This window comes from Xyrauchen texanus, chromosome 18 (assembly GCF_025860055.1).
Source record: "Xyrauchen texanus isolate HMW12.3.18 chromosome 18, RBS_HiC_50CHRs, whole genome shotgun sequence".
Taxonomy (NCBI): Eukaryota; Metazoa; Chordata; class Actinopteri; order Cypriniformes; family Catostomidae; genus Xyrauchen; species Xyrauchen texanus.
Genome location: NC_068293.1, coordinates 13,278,530 through 13,295,542, shown reverse-complemented (window position 1 = coordinate 13,295,542; position 17,013 = coordinate 13,278,530). Strand labels below are relative to the sequence as shown.

General features: G+C 40.8%; 1 protein-coding gene across 1 annotated transcript; it reads left to right on the top strand.

The window, feature by feature from the left end:
• The first annotated feature begins 2,593 nt into the window (after nt 1-2,593).
• Nucleotides 2,594-14,250, top strand: c18h2orf49 (chromosome 18 C2orf49 homolog). Its single transcript, XM_052148608.1, has 4 exons — nt 2,594-2,760; nt 2,934-3,091; nt 3,696-4,068; nt 12,950-14,250. Exons 1-4 carry the CDS (start codon nt 2,623-2,625, stop codon nt 13,004-13,006), a joined length of 726 nt encoding a protein of 241 aa, XP_052004568.1. The 5' UTR covers nt 2,594-2,622; the 3' UTR covers nt 13,007-14,250.
• The last annotated feature ends 2,763 nt before the right edge of the window (nt 14,251-17,013 follow it).

Genomic DNA, 17,013 nt, shown 5'->3' with positions numbered 1-17,013 from the left:
CTTGAAAGTAGCCTTTTGCAGTCTTCACAGAAGTAATAGCAGACCGCTATTGCCTATGGCAGCAATATCAGATGTGACTTAAATAAGCCTTTCCATATCAATTTCTAACATACCACCATGATCAAATTCTAATTATGATTGTCAGTAATACTTACAACCATGGGTTAAACCAGTTAAAAATACAAACAAAAAATTGCCAAAGTGAAACTGCAGACTGTGGGCTGTTTTATTTCAGTTTTTTTATCAAATAAACTTGAATAAATTGTATTGTTTAACAATATATTTGTGATTGTTCTTTACCATTTTAAGCCTTTTTTTTTTTTACCAGATTCACAGATTCACCTACAGTATGCACACTTATGCATCTCAATGCCAGTGCCTCTACAGTAGGGGTGATGGGGCTGGCTACAGGGGTTTGTAATCACATCGTTATTTCCTGGTTCATTAATGGATATTATCAAAAAAAAATGTATGCATGTATGCATGTAATCTGGATTACATAATCAGATTACAAAAATCAAGTACTTGTAATTGGAATCAATTACATTTAAAAATACATGAAATTGGACTATAGTTACTTTTTGAAAGATTACATGATTATAGAAACAAGGCAACAACATTAAATTCTTAATAATGTATTGATCATCCTAATCATTCTCTTTTTTTTTTCAATTTTGTAAATTTTTAATTCTAAATCAGCACACCTCTGATATACATTTGGTAAGTCTTTGAGTGTTTTCGTAAGAGAGGGGGAGGGAAAGAGGTTGTGTGCCATTGCACTCAGAACTGATAGTCGCTACTAGCCAGTTAGGTGAAGATGGAGCGGTCTATTTCATAGAGATAATTTCATTTTTAAGGAGACGTGCAAAACATCACTATGTCTTCCAAAAGTTAATATCCTGTCAACTGCTAGGATTCTACATCAAATCTAAAGAAGCATTTGAATGTATGTTTGCATGTTTTTTTGTTTTACTTTACATCACAAATCTAACCAACTCAAACACATTTTTATAGTATTATTGAAATAATCACTCTGTGTGTAATATAACCATGTCACAATGTCTTTGGAAGGGTTTTGTCCATCAAACGCATCAAAATGCACAAATAAACATAATTTCATAGTCAATTGAATTAGTGCTGTAAATGTACTTATAGTTTCTTAAATAGCTTTTGAAGTCGGCTTCAAAAATGTATATGAATGCACTTTGAGATAAGATTGAGATGTTCTTGTGGCACTGATGCGCAAATATAACTGGACTCATCTCTTACCACACGGGGATGGCATTTGTAAAATGGCGAGATTGCATGACCACATTTGTGTTAACGTGCCCCGGGAACCTGTCCATAATTTTAGAAACTTCAATAAGAAATGCCTGTTAAACTCAAACATATTTGAGTCTGTCATTGATGGAGGGCCTAGACTTAATTGTTTTGAGTAGGGAAAAGTCAAATCATACAAATTAGTTCAAATAAATTAACCTTGATGAGTATTTAGAACTTTCTCTTTCTTTTGATTTTACTAAGTTTACACCTTTTAAATAACCTGAATTGTTCAGGGGATTTTTATTTTCCAGAATGCTTTGCATGGCACCTGACACGGAGAGTAAATGTTAAAATTAAGTCTTCTATAATGCCTTTGTGCAAGATGAACATAAAGGGGGAGACTTGTTATGTTTAATGTCTTGCTGTGTTATTTAGAAGAGTTTCTGTTATGTTGGAATTTTGGACATTACCATTATGGTCAAAAGTGGAGTTTAGGTTGAGCACAGGTACAAGTTGTATATTCAGATATTGTTTTACTAATTGAGCAATACCTATGCTAATTAAAGCACGGTGTTCCCATTTAGCATGCATTAAGTATGCTAGCATTTACTGTACTTCGTAGGCTACTTGCTAGCTGATTTCTAGTAGAAGTAAAAAAAAAAAATTACATTACGTTTCAAGTTAAATGTATGATGTACAAGTTAGCTTATTAAATTTTTCATGTTAAGAGCAACAGTATGTAAAGTACAAAATTAAAATGTGAAATTTCTATTAACTTAACCAAGGGAGTTTAATAACTTTAAAAAAATGTATGTAACTGATTGCTTCAAAACTTATTAGGGTTTACTGTTGATGAGAGGAATAATTTAAAACAAATTGTGTTATAGTTGGTTGGCACACATGCATAACAAAGCTTTAGCCATGAATGTAAAAAATACATTACAAATTGATTGTGATTTTTACCCAATAAATTGTTACATTCCGGGTTCAATACATTTTAAGATCAATCGACAGGATTTACGGCACAATGTTCATTACCAACAAAATAATAACTTGTATTAAACCTTAAATATTAATTTAAGCTTTCATTTGCAGCTAGTTCAAGATATTCAACACAGAATTAAAATAATGTGCCAATGAAAGTTTGGAATTATTTCGTGAGATAACTAAATGTCTGTCAATCCAACTGAAAAAGTTAAGTAAATCAAAGTTCATTTTTTGCTCATTGTATTAAGTAGGTGTGTTTGATTCTGTCCTAACGTACATTTGGCTCTAGATGGCAGTAGTGGTTTTTCTGTTGTTAAACGCTCCTCATATCAGCATAGAAGAAGACGACTTCCTGCGTTCTCCGGAAATGGAATGAGAAACATGGCGTCGCACAGGGACGACAGAACGAAAAATCCTACAACAAACGCTGCTGTAAATATTCCTAAAATCGACCTTCTTCTTCACCCGGAGCTCCTTTCTCAAGAATTCATTCAGCTCGTTTTACATGAGGTGAGACGAGGAGGCACGTGGATGTTTTAATTAAGCGGGACTGGTTATTATTTACGTGTTCTTTCTATATGCATATTTTTACTCTCATTAAGTCTTTTTCTAACGAACCTGACCTAAGTTTGAATGATTAAAGCAACCGTAGTTGTTAACCGTAGTAACATATTTTGTTGTAGAGGGGTATACCGGTCGATGGTGATGTGGACCGTGACCGGCTCACAGATATGTACCTGCGGCATGTCATTCCACTCCCGCAGAGAGATCTTCCCAACACACGCTGGGGGAAGAGAATGGAGAGGACTAGAGCACGACAGTGCTCCTCCAGTGCACACAGGTGTGTGATGAGGACAACTTTTGCATGCATACAAGTTCCTCATAAGTAGTGCAGGTGCAGGAGTTTTTCATAGCTCTTGCCATACAGTGACAGTTCATAGTGCCCATGGTTGTCAAGCTCAAGTAAGGACCCAAAAGCACCATCAAATTCATGTGGTTTATGTTCTATATTCAGTCTTCCATACGATAGCTTTGTATGAGTAAAAGACTGAAATGTACATTTTCACTGATAATCGTCACCTCCACTGAGGCTGTGTAATCTGGTGGTCATTATGAACTGTCTGCATAAGATTTTTGTGTTCCACTTAAAAATGTAATCATACAAATTTGGAATGATATGAGGGTGAATAATAATAATAATGATGATCGAATTGTCATTGTTTTGGTTAGTCACTTCATATAAAAGCATTTAATTAATGAAAGAGTTATAGACTGCCCTTGTTTTCTCAGTATACCTTAGTAGTAGTTTAGAAAAGTCCTGATTTTTGCAGGGATGTCATGCAGCTGTGCATGATTTGATGTCAGCTGTTGTAACTGTTTTGTAATTTAATTAAAATGTCCATCCTTTTTTATATTATATATATTTTTTAATGGTTTTGTTTCAGTTCAAGCTCAGATAGTGGCAGGAAGAGGCCATTGATCGTTTTTGATGGCAGCTCTACCTACACTGGCAGTGTTAAGCTGAAGAAACCTGATACATCGCCAGCACCTGTTACCACAGATCGCCTGAAGCCCCCAGTGTCTAGTGTCAGTCTGTCAAACCCCATTCGCAAGCTCTCTGGATCCTCTTCAAATGGTTCTTCCTCCTCATCCTCAAATTCCCACAATAAGACCCCAGTATCCACACCAGGAGCCAGCCCCAAGAGCCCTTCAGGCACCTGCAATAATTCTAACACTGCCAATTCCCTGGTACATTCTAACAATGCGACACCCAAGCTAAAGCGCACAGCACCCAGTGATGGAGAACCTCACACTGCTGTGAGTATGAAGTACATTTTGGAGAAAGTGTTTGTTTAGCTTCACTTGTGTTGTGTGATATTCAGGGCCCCCCAAAAAGTATTTGGACACTTTAGCCAAATTTAAAATGTATGAATATATAATACTAATAAAAAAAAAATCCCTGATAGCACAGGAATGAGGAAGCGTGAGACAGCGTAACAAAAACTGCACACAGCGGATATATTTTAGGGATGCACCGATCCGATACCTGGATCGGAATTGCTCGGATAATGAAGCTTTTAGATGGATCGGGTATCGATCCGACGAGCCCGATCCAAATCCGATACTGTGTGTTAGTCATCTTTGTTACTGTCAAGCTCAAAAAAATCACATAAAAGAACCATAAAAACATAATTAAAGTAGTTCATATGACCCGTGCATTTTATTCAAAGCCACTTGAAGACATGCAATAGCTCTGAAAAACACAAAAGGCTTTGTTTAATAAGTAATTATATAAAATTCCCATACAGCTCCAGCGCGTCAGTGAATGGCGCTGCTCTATTTACACACAAGCGGCTATTTTTAGCCTTCATGCGGTGCGCAATATTTGAGCATTACTCACGAACAACATCTCAGATGTAGATGCTCAATAGTTTGGTTCACTTATGCATTTAGAATGAAATTGTTTTTTGTTTTTTTTACCAGAATTTTAATAAGAAGTGAATTAAACTACTGTGAACTTGCCTACAAACAGACACTTGCAGGACTTCCTGGAGAGTTCAGAATGTCAAAATAAAAAAGTTGCATGATTGAGATATATTACTATTATAATATATTATTATTTGTTTACAAATGGTAATATTTAAGTTGAATGGTTTCCAAAAAAATAACTGTTTGAATGAAAAGTGAGCTGATATCTTACAACTAAATTGAACAAAAAAGTGATCTGAATCCTTTAAAGTCCAGATACAAGTTGAAAATGTTTTGCCAAAAAAACAAAAACGACTTCATTTCAACTGATGACTTGTACTGGAATTACTGTTAATTTTATTGCTATATTATCCAGTATACTAGTTATTAATAAAGTGTTTCTTAATAAGCTATACATTTCTATTGAAATAATGTGTAGTTAGAGGTTTGTGTTTCTTTACATATAAAAGAGCACACCCAATTATTTCCACACATTAATGTAAAGTGGTTCTCTCAGGCCGGGTAGCCCCCGGCATGACATACATCCCCCCACTCTTTCCCGTTGGAGGGGCGTGCCTTCCGTCCTGTCTGCCGGCAGGCCATCCCTGTCTACTTGGATGAGGGAAGGGACAAGGGGAGGGAAAGAAAAAAAAATGTGGCACACCATAACTGTGATCGTGCCAAATTAACAAAACATTTTAAAAAAGAGAGGGAAAGGCCAACACGGAACGGTAGTGGTAGAGAGAGAGAGAGAGAAAAACACTTGCCGGTTCTCCGATACGCTGTAGCTTGGGCCCCGGCCACTCTTCCAACCACCAATGGACGACATCCACGCCTCCCCTGGCAGATCGGAGGCAGTCTTCCAGCTCCTGGCGGACGGAACACCCCACCGCATTCTCAGGAAGCAGAAGGGGTCTCCCCCACACCTGGCAGCGGTTCTCGCACTCTAGGCGGTTGGCCGGGAGCCCTCCCCACTCGCGGCCGGCGGTCATCACGACCCTGCCGTGCCGCGTTTAGTGGCGGGTAGGGGTCTCCCCCCCCCCGCTCCTGGCAGCAGCCTTGACCACTCCATGCGGTCGGCTAGGATCCCCTTCTCCCTTTGCGGTCGGCAGCGGTACGTCTGCTGTCAGGCGTCCGGGCTCCTCCGTCCCCCGGCAGATGGCCGCGGCTGCTCCGTTGGGGTTGATGGTAGTGCCGAGGAATCTACTACGGTGCATCCCTCCTCCTTCCCGGATTTCAGCACCAGTTTATAGGGATTAATGGAAAGGAGGATGCTAGAACTGGTTTGACAATATAAATAATAGTTTAATATAAAACTGAACCAAAAGACTCAAACGCACACACAGGTGTCAGACAGCTGGCCGTAAATATATCTCTCTGTCCCACTGAGTCTCCAGTCGGCCTTTATCCCTCTCTCAGGCTTGATTAGCCTGATTAGGGGCCGGGTGTGTGGAATCACGACCCGGCCCCGCTCTCCGCCCTGCCACACGGTGCATCCCTAATATACAGTCAGGTCCATAAATATTGGGACATCGACACAATTCTAATCTTTTTGGCTCTATACACCACCACAATGGATTTGAAATGAAACGAACAAGATGTGCTTTAACTGCAGACTTTCAGCTTTAATTTGAGGGTATTTACATCCAAATCAGGTGAACGGTGTAGGAATTACAACAGTTTGTATATGTGCCTCCCACTTTTTAAGGGACCAAAAGTAATGGGACAGATTAACAATCATAAATCAAACTTTCACTTTTTAATACTTGGTTGCAAATCCTTTGCAGTCAATTACAGCCTGAAGTCTGGAATGCATAGACATCACCAGACGCTGGGTTTCATCCCTGGTGATGCTCTGCCAGGCCTCTACTGCAACTGTCTTCAGTTCCTGCTTATTCTTGGGGCATTTTCCTTCAGTTTTGTCTTCAGCAAGTGAAATGCATGCTCAATCGGATTCAGGTCAGGTGATTGACTTGGCCATTGCATAACATTCCACTTCTTTCCCTTAAAAAACTCTTTGGTTGCTTTACGTAGTATGTTTCGGTCATTGTCCATCTGTACTGTGAAGCGCCGTCCAATGAGTTCTGAAGCATTTGGCTGAATAATAGCAGATAATATTGCCCGAAACACTTCAGAATTTATCCTGCTGCTTTTGTCAGCAGTCACATCATCAATAAATACAAGAGAACCAGTTCCATTGGTAGCCATGCATGCCCACGCCATGACACTACCACCACCATGCTTCACTGATGAGGTGGTATGCTTTGCATCATGAGCAGTTCCTTTCCTTCTCCATACTCTTCTCTTCCCATCACTCTGGTACAAGTTAATCTTTGTCTCATCTGTCCATAGGATGTTGTTCCAGAACTGTGAAGGCTTTTTTAGATGTTGTTTGGCAAACTCTAATCTGGCCTTCCTGTTTTTGAGGCTCACCAATGGTTTACATCTTGTGGTGAAGCCTCTGTATTCACTCTGGTGAAGTCTTCTCTTGATTGTTGACTTTGACACACATACACCTACCTCCTGGAGAGTGTTCTTGATCTGGCCAACTGTTGTGAAGGGTGTTTTCTTCACCAGGGAAAGAATTCTTCGGTCATCCACCACAGTTGTTTTATGTGGTCTCCCGGGTCTTTTGGTGTTGCTGAGCTCACCGGTGCGTTCTTTCTTTTTAAGAATGTTCCAAACAGTTGATTTGGCCACACCTACTGTTTTTGCTATCTCTCTGATGGGTTTGTTTTGATTTTTCAGCCTAATAATGGCTTGCTTCACTGATAGTGACAGCTCTTTGGATATCATATTGAGAGTTGACAGCAACAGATTCCAAATGCAAATAGCACACCTGAAATGAACTCTGGACCTTTTATCTGCTCCTTGTAAATGGGATAATGAGGGAATAACACACACCTGGCCATGGAACAGCTGAGCAGCCAATTGTCCCATTACTTTTGGTCCCTTAAAAAGTGGGAGGCACATATACAAACTGTTGTAATTCCTACACCGTTCACCTGATTTGGATGTAAATACCCTCAAATTAAAGCTGAAAGTCTGCAGTTAAAGCACATCTTGTTAGTTTAATTTCAAATCCTTTGTGGTGGTGTATAGAGCCAAAAAGATTAGAATTGTGTCGATGTCCCAATATTTATGGACCTGACTGTATTTTATATCCTTACCATTCATTCCTCACGGCCTCGCTCTCCATTCACCAACCAGCGCTCAGCCATGCCCCTCCTTCCACATACCTCACCGCCTGCCTCCGACCATCCCACCCTGCTAGATACCAACGGGAGATCCACTTTGGCATCCTTCATGCGGTGAAGCTTCTGGAGCGGGGCGTGCTCCAAACTGAGTGTGAAGGCTCATCCCAGTAAATTGTATCGTAGGGTGAAGACCACCCATTTCATCTTGCTGGACCCCTCATCGAGAGCTTGCGACTTACTTGCAACACGTGGTGCTCCTCCCCCTTCACCCTCTGAGACAGTGCGGCCCCCAACCCCCTATCCGACGTGTGATATAAACGTAGCGACTTGGCCATTTAGGATCTTTCAGGATCCCAACTCAGGATGCGTCAGATGCCCCTGTGCGTATCGCCCTAATGGCCCAACAATGTCCATCCCAATTCTTTCGAAGTGGACCTCAGTAAGCGGAAGAGGGTGCAATGGCACTTTTGGTTTGCCAGAGGATTCACCAGCTGACAATCGTGGCATGTCGCACACCACCGGAGAATGGCTGAAGCCATTGACCATTAATCACCTTCACATGATCTATGGCATGCCTAAGGGTGTTGTCAAGGGGAATTCCACAAATGCCAAGGATTGCAGGGCCCCTCCCTTTCCTTCACATCCCCCTGATGTGGTGCTGACTTTGACACCTCAAGCATCACCTCCCCAGCCAATGCTGCGCACATCCCACACTGGGCTACCCAAGCGCAGGACCCATCCCCACACATTCCCCATAATATTGTTTGAAAGGCCGGCCAATTTATCTCCAAAATCAGTGAATGGTTTAGGTATGGACTACCTGCCTATTCTATGCCCCTTAAATTGAATAATGACGGACAATAAAGGGTATTCATGAATAGCCTCATGCACACACCTCACCCAGCTTGCTGCACCCAAAGCCTCGTCTTGAACCAAGCATTGATAAATCGAGGTTTGATTACAGCCTTAATCCACCAAGGCTAGATTTGTACCCCCTTGGATACTCACCGGTATCTGCTATGTCCCAGCTCGATCGACAGCGGCCTGTGCCCATCAGAACCAATGCCCCCACCTTCATTGCTGACATTGGTCATGGAAATGCCTGGGATTCCGTCATTCCCTCAGGGCAAGTCTTTACTCCTGCACCGGTGACTGTGGAGTCACTATTCTGTGGGGAAGAGGAGACAGACACATGGGGAATAGGAGGTTTGGAGATGCCCCATGTCTGGGCAGGGGGTTTCGGGGGCAAGGACACCCGATTCTGGGGAGTAGGGATTGAGAAAAGGGAGGATGGAGAAGAGGAAGGGTGAGAGGTAGAGAGACACAGGGAGAGAAGAGTCTTCGCCTCCCCAGATACACCGCCAGGTGGATAGCCTGGTCTATAAATGCCAGATGGTGGCACTTGACCTATTACGCTGTTCTTCTCAGCTACAGAGCGATGAACTGTTTCAGCACCATAAGGTCTACTACCCCATCTGTATCATGCACCTCTGTCAGCAGCCACCTGTAATAGGTGCTGTTGGGCGAATGCGAATGGGCAGCCAGGCTCGCTAAACTGGGAGCGGAAGTGTTGGCGATGTTGTTCAGGACTCCAGCCGACCTGTTGCAAGATGGCTCATTTGAAGTCCAGGAGGGTATCTGGGAGTTGTTGGGCGGCTAGTTGAGCTTCTCCCGACAGCAGCGGCAACAGCCGGACGCCCACTATGGCCATCCCGACACTTCCGCCGCACTTTCAAATAACTCCAAAGCCTCCGGGAATGTCCTCTGGTCCCATCTTCGTGAGCGTGAATTTTGACTTGGCGGGTGCAGCGGCCAGGGTCGCATTGGATGAATCTTCCTGGGGTTTCAATCTGCTTGAGCCTGAAGGAGGGCCTGGAAGCGCTGCTCCTGACGCAGCTCAAGCAGAGCTTGATGTTGAGTTTGGTGGATGCTGCCGATGGTCTTGATGAGTTTGGCGAAGGGCGAGGACTCCATGACGGCGTATCTTTTGAACAAATCTCAGGTTTCCGGCACCACTGTAACTTCCCTGGTAGCACAGGAATGAGGAAGCGGATATATATATTTTAGTATTTTTTCAGACAACATAAACACACACACAGGTCTGGGTCTCTCTCTCTCTCTCTGGCTTCTCGTCAGCTATTTATCTCCCCAACACCACTCGCTGAAACACAGAACAGCTGTTAGAGAAATTACGCACAGGTGCAAGTCCTTACCATTCATTCCTCCTGGCCTCGCTCTCCATTCACAAACTGGCGCTCGCTAAGCCCCCTCTTCCACAGTATCTCCACAATATATTTTATTGCCACAAATAATACTTCACGGTTTCTCAGTTCTAACTTTCTCACTTACGTTTTCTAAATAATTTTTTATTAACTCGTCCACATTGACACTTAAGTGTGTTTTATGTGTCCAAATACTTCTCTGTAGATGATGGTGTATTTGATGTTGTCATCTCTTGGCAGCAGAGGTTACACTAGAAATAATCTTTATCCATCACATTAATGGATTGAGTTGTGAAAGTTCCATCATGGTCTGTTATTATTTACATGGTCCGTCACACTTGTTTTAATTTTATAAGTAGCCTACTACATTCAGGGGCGTAGCATCCATTATAATGTCATATACATCACAATGGATTGGATTAAATTTTACATTTTTTGACTTCCCAAGAACCCTGTCAATCAACCACAAAGAAGATTTTTAAACTTTGCCGTTTACATACAGTTTAAATTTGAAATTAACTTGACATTGGAAAATGTAAAATATGCGCATGCATGCACAAGTTCACAGAATGTTTTCAGTGTGCCTAATATCACAAGAAAGTGTCGGATGAGAAGCACACACATCTCTGAAGCTCTAATACAGGTACTCCTCTAATATAACTGACAGTTCTGCTCTAAATGTAATGGCTGCACTCTGATTAAGGAATGGAGAATGTATAGTCAGCCTGTTATTAACGTACAATAAACCGCGATGGGTGGGGAGCGGAGGGAATTGTATCACCCTGAAGGGGTTTATTTTGTGATAAGAACTGGCTGACTGTACATTATTCAACATATTACATGGCTTCTAACCAAATAAATAAATACATGGATGTAAAATATTGATTTGCATTATAATTATGTAATTTAATTACAGTGAGGAAAATAAGTATTTGAACACCCTGCTATTTTGCAAGTTCTCCCACTTGGAAATCATGGAGAGGTCTGAAATTGTCATCGTAGGTGCATGTCCACTGTGAGAGACATAATCTAAAAAAAATCCAGAAATCACAATATATGATTTTTTAACTATTTATTTGTATGATACAGCTGCAAATAAGTATTTGAACACCTGAGAAGATCAGTGTTAATATTTGGTACAGTAGCCTTTGTTTGCAATTACAGAGGTCAAACGTTTCCTGTAGTTTTTCACCAGGTTTGCACACACTGCAGGAGGGATTTTGGCCCACTCCTCCACACAGATCTTCTCTAGATCAGTCAGGTTTCTGGGCTGTCGCTGAGAAACACGGAGTTTGAGCTCCCTCCAAAGATTCTCTATTGGGTTTAGGTCTGGAGACTGGCTAGGCCACGCCAGAACCTTGATATGCTTCTTATAGAGCCACTCCTTGGTTATCCTGGCTGTGTGCTTCGGGTCATTGTCATGTTGGAAGACCCAGCCTCGACCCATCTACAATGCTCTAACTGAGGGAAGGAGGTTGTTCCTCAAAATCTCGCAATACATGGCCCCGGTCATCCTCTCCTTAATACAGTGCAGTCAGCCCTGTCCCATGTGCAGAAAAACACCCCCAAAGCATGATGCTACCACCCCCATGCTTCACAGTAGGGATGGTGTTCTTGGGATGGTACTCATCATTCTTCTTCCTCCAAACACGGTTAGTGGAATTATGACCAAAAAGTTCTATTTTTGTCTCATCTGACCACATGACTTTCACCCATGACTCCTCTGGATCATCCAAATGGTCATTGGCAAACTTAAGACGGGCCTTGACATGTGCTGGTTTAAGCAGGGGAACCTTCCGTGCCATGCATGATTTCAAACCATGACGTCTTAGTGTATTACCAACAGTAACCTTGGAAGCGGTGGTCCCAGCTCTTTTCAGGTCATTGACCAGCTCCTCCCGTGTAGTTCTGGGCTGATTTCTCACCTTTCTTAGGATCATTGAGACCCCACGAGGTGAGATCTTGCATGGAGCCCCAGTCCGAGGGAGATTGACAGTCATGTTTAGCTTCTTCCATTTTCTAATGATTGCTCCAACAGTGGACCTTTTGTAAAGAAATTGCCAAACGGCCATCTGAAAATGACCTTCTGACTCATTATTCAGCTTAGTACAGGACATGAAACGTTGACTTGAGTTGAAATAATTTTATTAGCTTACTTGTAGAGATTGCACCATGATCCGAAAAGCAGGAGAGGGGGCTCACAGAACCCAAATGAGCGGACATCAGACTGCTGGATGAGTCCATTGCCAATCAGAATAGAGTATTCCAGAGAGCCATGTAATTGGCTGAAAAGATGCGTGCTTTCATTTTGTTATCGTACTTTATGCACTTTACTATAACAAAGTAACACACAATGCATCAACACACTAATGTAAATGATGAAGTATGCAGTGATTAATTCAGAGACCCTCTCCTCAAAATCTGAAACACAATTGTTCAAAAGAGACCTGTATTGCCAGGCTTTAATGGTGATGGCACCTGTTAATACACTTCTTAATACTACAAGGCAAAATAAGGGCACACACAGTGGTAGTGTGCGGAAGAGACACAGTGAAGTCAAAACTGATGCAATGGGTTAAAATATAGTTTTTATTTATTTTATTTTTTTTATCTTTTGTGTTTCATCAACAACATGACAGACAGCATATGAAATTATCAGTCAATGTTTTTAAAAAAACAACGGTAAATGACGGAGAATTCGATTAATGCAACCCATGCTCGGCAGTAAATCTGAACTGAACAAACATTCTGTGCATGGTTTCCTTTTAGGTTCTTCTATATTTAATTTATTTTTCTCTTTTTTTTAAGCAGAAGGACATTAAGTCACCGGATATGAAGAAAAGGATTCAGCATGTCACTTGGCCATAATCTCAGATCACAACTGATCAACTATGATGGACCGTTAATTCCACTGTTTGCTGGGCCATAATGAGACACCTGAACTCTAAAGATTGCTTTTCCCCAGTACTTCAGACAATTTAATATGAAATCAATATAATTTTACTCCAGGAGACTCATCAGCATTAGACTTCTAGTGTTGAAGGAACTGAGATATTCCTGGCAGTTGTATGTTGGACTGCTCAATTAATCAACAAGTATCAACTGTGTACCCCCTTCTTCCCCTTTTTGGCAATATGGTTTTTGAACTATCTTCCTTGTGGTGATTAAACTTTCCAAGTGTGTTGGCAAATCAAACAAGCCAAGAGAAATTGGATTGCAAATAGGAATCCTCTTGGCCTGTGTTGGTCTGTGTCCTAACCAGGTGCAATCTGACCATTTTCCAGTAACAATTTGTCTGTCCACACTAAAGGTAAAACTACAATGTGACGTGACACAGTTGCAGCCAGTTAGAATATATGTGATGTTTAAAGTAAAATTATGAGGAACAGGATTTTTAGACCAATAAGATCACAGTGGGTGGAGCTATCAACAGAATGCCACAGAAAGCTAATTTCTTGTCACTGTTGCAGCTGGTTAGGACAAACAATTTGCTTAAATTATGGCTTTTATCAAACGTTGCTTTACCATCTCACACCTGGTTAGTGCATGATGTAAGAGGTGGTTGCTGTGTTTTTACTGGCATAGGAAGATTTAGAGATACTGAATGATATAACTGATTTATCAAACTGTTTTCGAAAGCACATTTTGTATTTATGCCCCCACAAGTCCGAAATGCAGTTCTGAAGTAGATTTGTTGTGCATCATTCTTTTGAAGAATTAACTGCAAAAGGAAAATTAAAGAAACCAGGAACTTCCATGGTGAGCACTTTTTCTGTCCTATGTTGAGTTGCAGTTGAGATGGGACATATTAAAGGGCTTGTCCCTTAATGAAAGTAATGAAACATTATTGACATAAAAGTCCAAGTTCATGCAAATGTTTTTTTCTCAGCATTGTGAATTATGGAGGGTTTTACTGAAACATAATTTTTGTTTTTATTGCAAGAAAAAAAAATAGCTGAGAGCATTGATAAGTGTTGTTCCAGTGTTAAGGATGTCAAGAATGAGGGCCAAAAGTGTTGTCAAGTTGATACTGGACCAGTCAAAATAGTTTAAGAATTTTCCCTTTATCACCTCTATTTTGCATTTAAACACTCCACTCCATTAAAGTTATCATTTATGACACACAAGCTGAATGAATGTCTGTATAGATCATTTGTAAAACTTATGAGGAGATAGGAGACGCATTCAGTTCTATGCACCACTTTAAATGGATAGTTAAAAGAATAGTTCACCCAAAAAGGAAAATTTGCTGATAATTTACTCAGGCCATCCAAGATGTATCTGAGTTTCTTCATCAAAACAGAATTTAAGATTATTAGGATTTCATTTCAGGCGTCCTCTTTTAAACAATGCAAGTGAATGTACTCCATTTTTTGACCATCCAAAATGCATATTCATGCATACTCCAGTTGACAAATATAGTTCTTCTGAACCCAAACGATGATTATTTTGAGAAACAAAACAATATTTTTTTAATACAAACGTTCGCACCTATACACCTCTGTGATGCGCGCTCATGAGATGGATGACGTAAGCTTGTTGGCAAGGTCCCGTGGAGGAGTCAGGAAGCGTGTCATTGTTTACAAGAGAAACTTGCACAGACCAAGTGCTGTTCATAAACCAAAACAATATAAAATAAAAAAGAACTTCCAAATAATAATACTAAAAATATTACTGCAGTAAATAACCATCCTTATTTTGGAGCAATGCCGTTGCGTTATCTACTTGTGCTTTTTCTTTACCAGAAATATATAGGCTATATGGCTGTCAGGAATTCAAGCCACACAATGTTTAGCTGAGATTCACAGGGTTTACACAGTGAGATCAATGGTACAGGTGATATCACAGAAGAGAAGCTTCACAGACATATTAATGCAGGCAGTGATGAGCGAGTGAAATAGAAATCGGGTGTTGAGGAGTGGAGCGGTGCAGAGCCCGAGAGAGGCGAATGTTTTCACACATATCTGAGTTTGCTGGAAAAACAGTACGGGCACAGCCGATGAATTCAGATATTGACCCTTAGTTTCTTTAGATGTCTGAAATCCTCAGGGTTAAAATGTTCACTGCACACCCTCAAATATTTGAGAAAATGTAGGGGTGTACTGATATCCAGGTTCAGTGTGATAAGCCAGACCTTCAATTGCTCATGATCATGTATAAGCAATCAATGAAAAGTTGTTTCTGAACGATGAAGCATCCAGGATACACACGACAAACGACCATTTTGAACAATAAACTTCTACAAATACAAATCTACTGCAAAGACAATTAACCTTTTGTTCAGCGTTCCTCTTGTAAACAGTTACATGCTTCCTGACTCCTCCTCCAAGCGGGATCTTACCAACAAGCTTACGGCATCCCTCTCATGAGCGTGCGTCACAGAGATGTACAGAAGCGAACATTTGTATTTAAAAAGTATATAAGTATTATTTTGCTTCTAAACATAATCAATCATTTGGGTTCAGATGAACTTTATTTGTCGAGTACATTCACTTGCATTGTTAAATGCCATCGAAGATGTGTATGACTTTTCTTTTTCTGCTGAAAACAAATTAAGATTTTTAGAAGAATATTTAATCTCTGTAGGTTCTTGCAATAAAAGTGAATGGTGGTCAGAACTTTGAAGCTCCAAAATCCACATAAAGGCAGCATAAAAGTAATCCATATTACTCCAGTGGTTAAATCCATATATTCAGAAGCAAAACAGATCAACATTTAAATCCTTTTTTACTATATATCTCCACTTTTAAACCGCCCTCCTAGGGGGCCTGGGTAGCTCAGCGAGTATTGATGCTGACTACCACCCCTGGAGTTGCGAGTTTGAATCCAGGGAGTGCTGAGTGACTCCAGCCCGGTTGCTAGGGACGGTAGAGTCACATGGGGTAACCTCCTTTGGTCGCTATAATGTGGTTCACTCTTGGTGGGGCGTGTGGTGAGTTGTGTTTGGATGCCGCGGAGAATAGCATGAAGCCTCCACACACGCTATTTCTCCATGGTAATTTGCTCAATCCACGTGATAAGATGTGCAGATTGTCAGTCACAGATGTGGAGGCAACTGAGATTCATCCTCTGCCACCTGGATTGAGGTGAGTCACTACGCCACCATGAGGATATAGAGCACATTAGGAATTGGGAACAGCCAAAGAAAACAGCCCTCCTAAGCACTCTTCTCTCCTAAGAGTTCTTCCTGTTTTGTTTTTGATGATTTGTATTCTTTGTGCATATTGCCACCTACTGAGAATTTATAGGAAAAGTATGTAAAAATGTATCTGTTTCTCACAAACACCTATCATATTGCTTCTGAAGATAGGGATTTAACCACTGGAGTCTTATGGATATCTTCTGTTGCCTTTATGTGCTTTTCAGAGCTTCAAAGATTTGGTCACCATTCACTTGCATTGTATGGACCCACAGAGCTAAACTGTTCTTATTTGTTTTCAGCAGAAGAAAGTCTTACACATCTGAGATGTAAATGATGAGAATATTTTTTATTTTGGGGTGAACGATCCCTTTAAGTATGAATAGTTTTCCGAACATACACAGAAAATCAATCTGCTCCTGTTTTGTGAATGGGACCCACAGACTGTTGCCACACAAATTCTGTTTATTGATGAATTTCCTGAAATTTTGTTAAACTATGTTTATTGGTATTACCAAATCCTATCAATCTTCTAAACAAAACCAGTTCACATGTGATTGTACTCATCTTTTTAATTCATGCTGTGAATAGCAGTATGAAATAAATAGTCACACATTTTTGGTACAGGTAATGTAGACATATAGCATATTGTGCCGAGGCTGAACATTGTTCTGCATGGTCATTTTCCAATACTAGATGCCACTAATGTTTTATCTTGTCCCAAAAGACAACACCG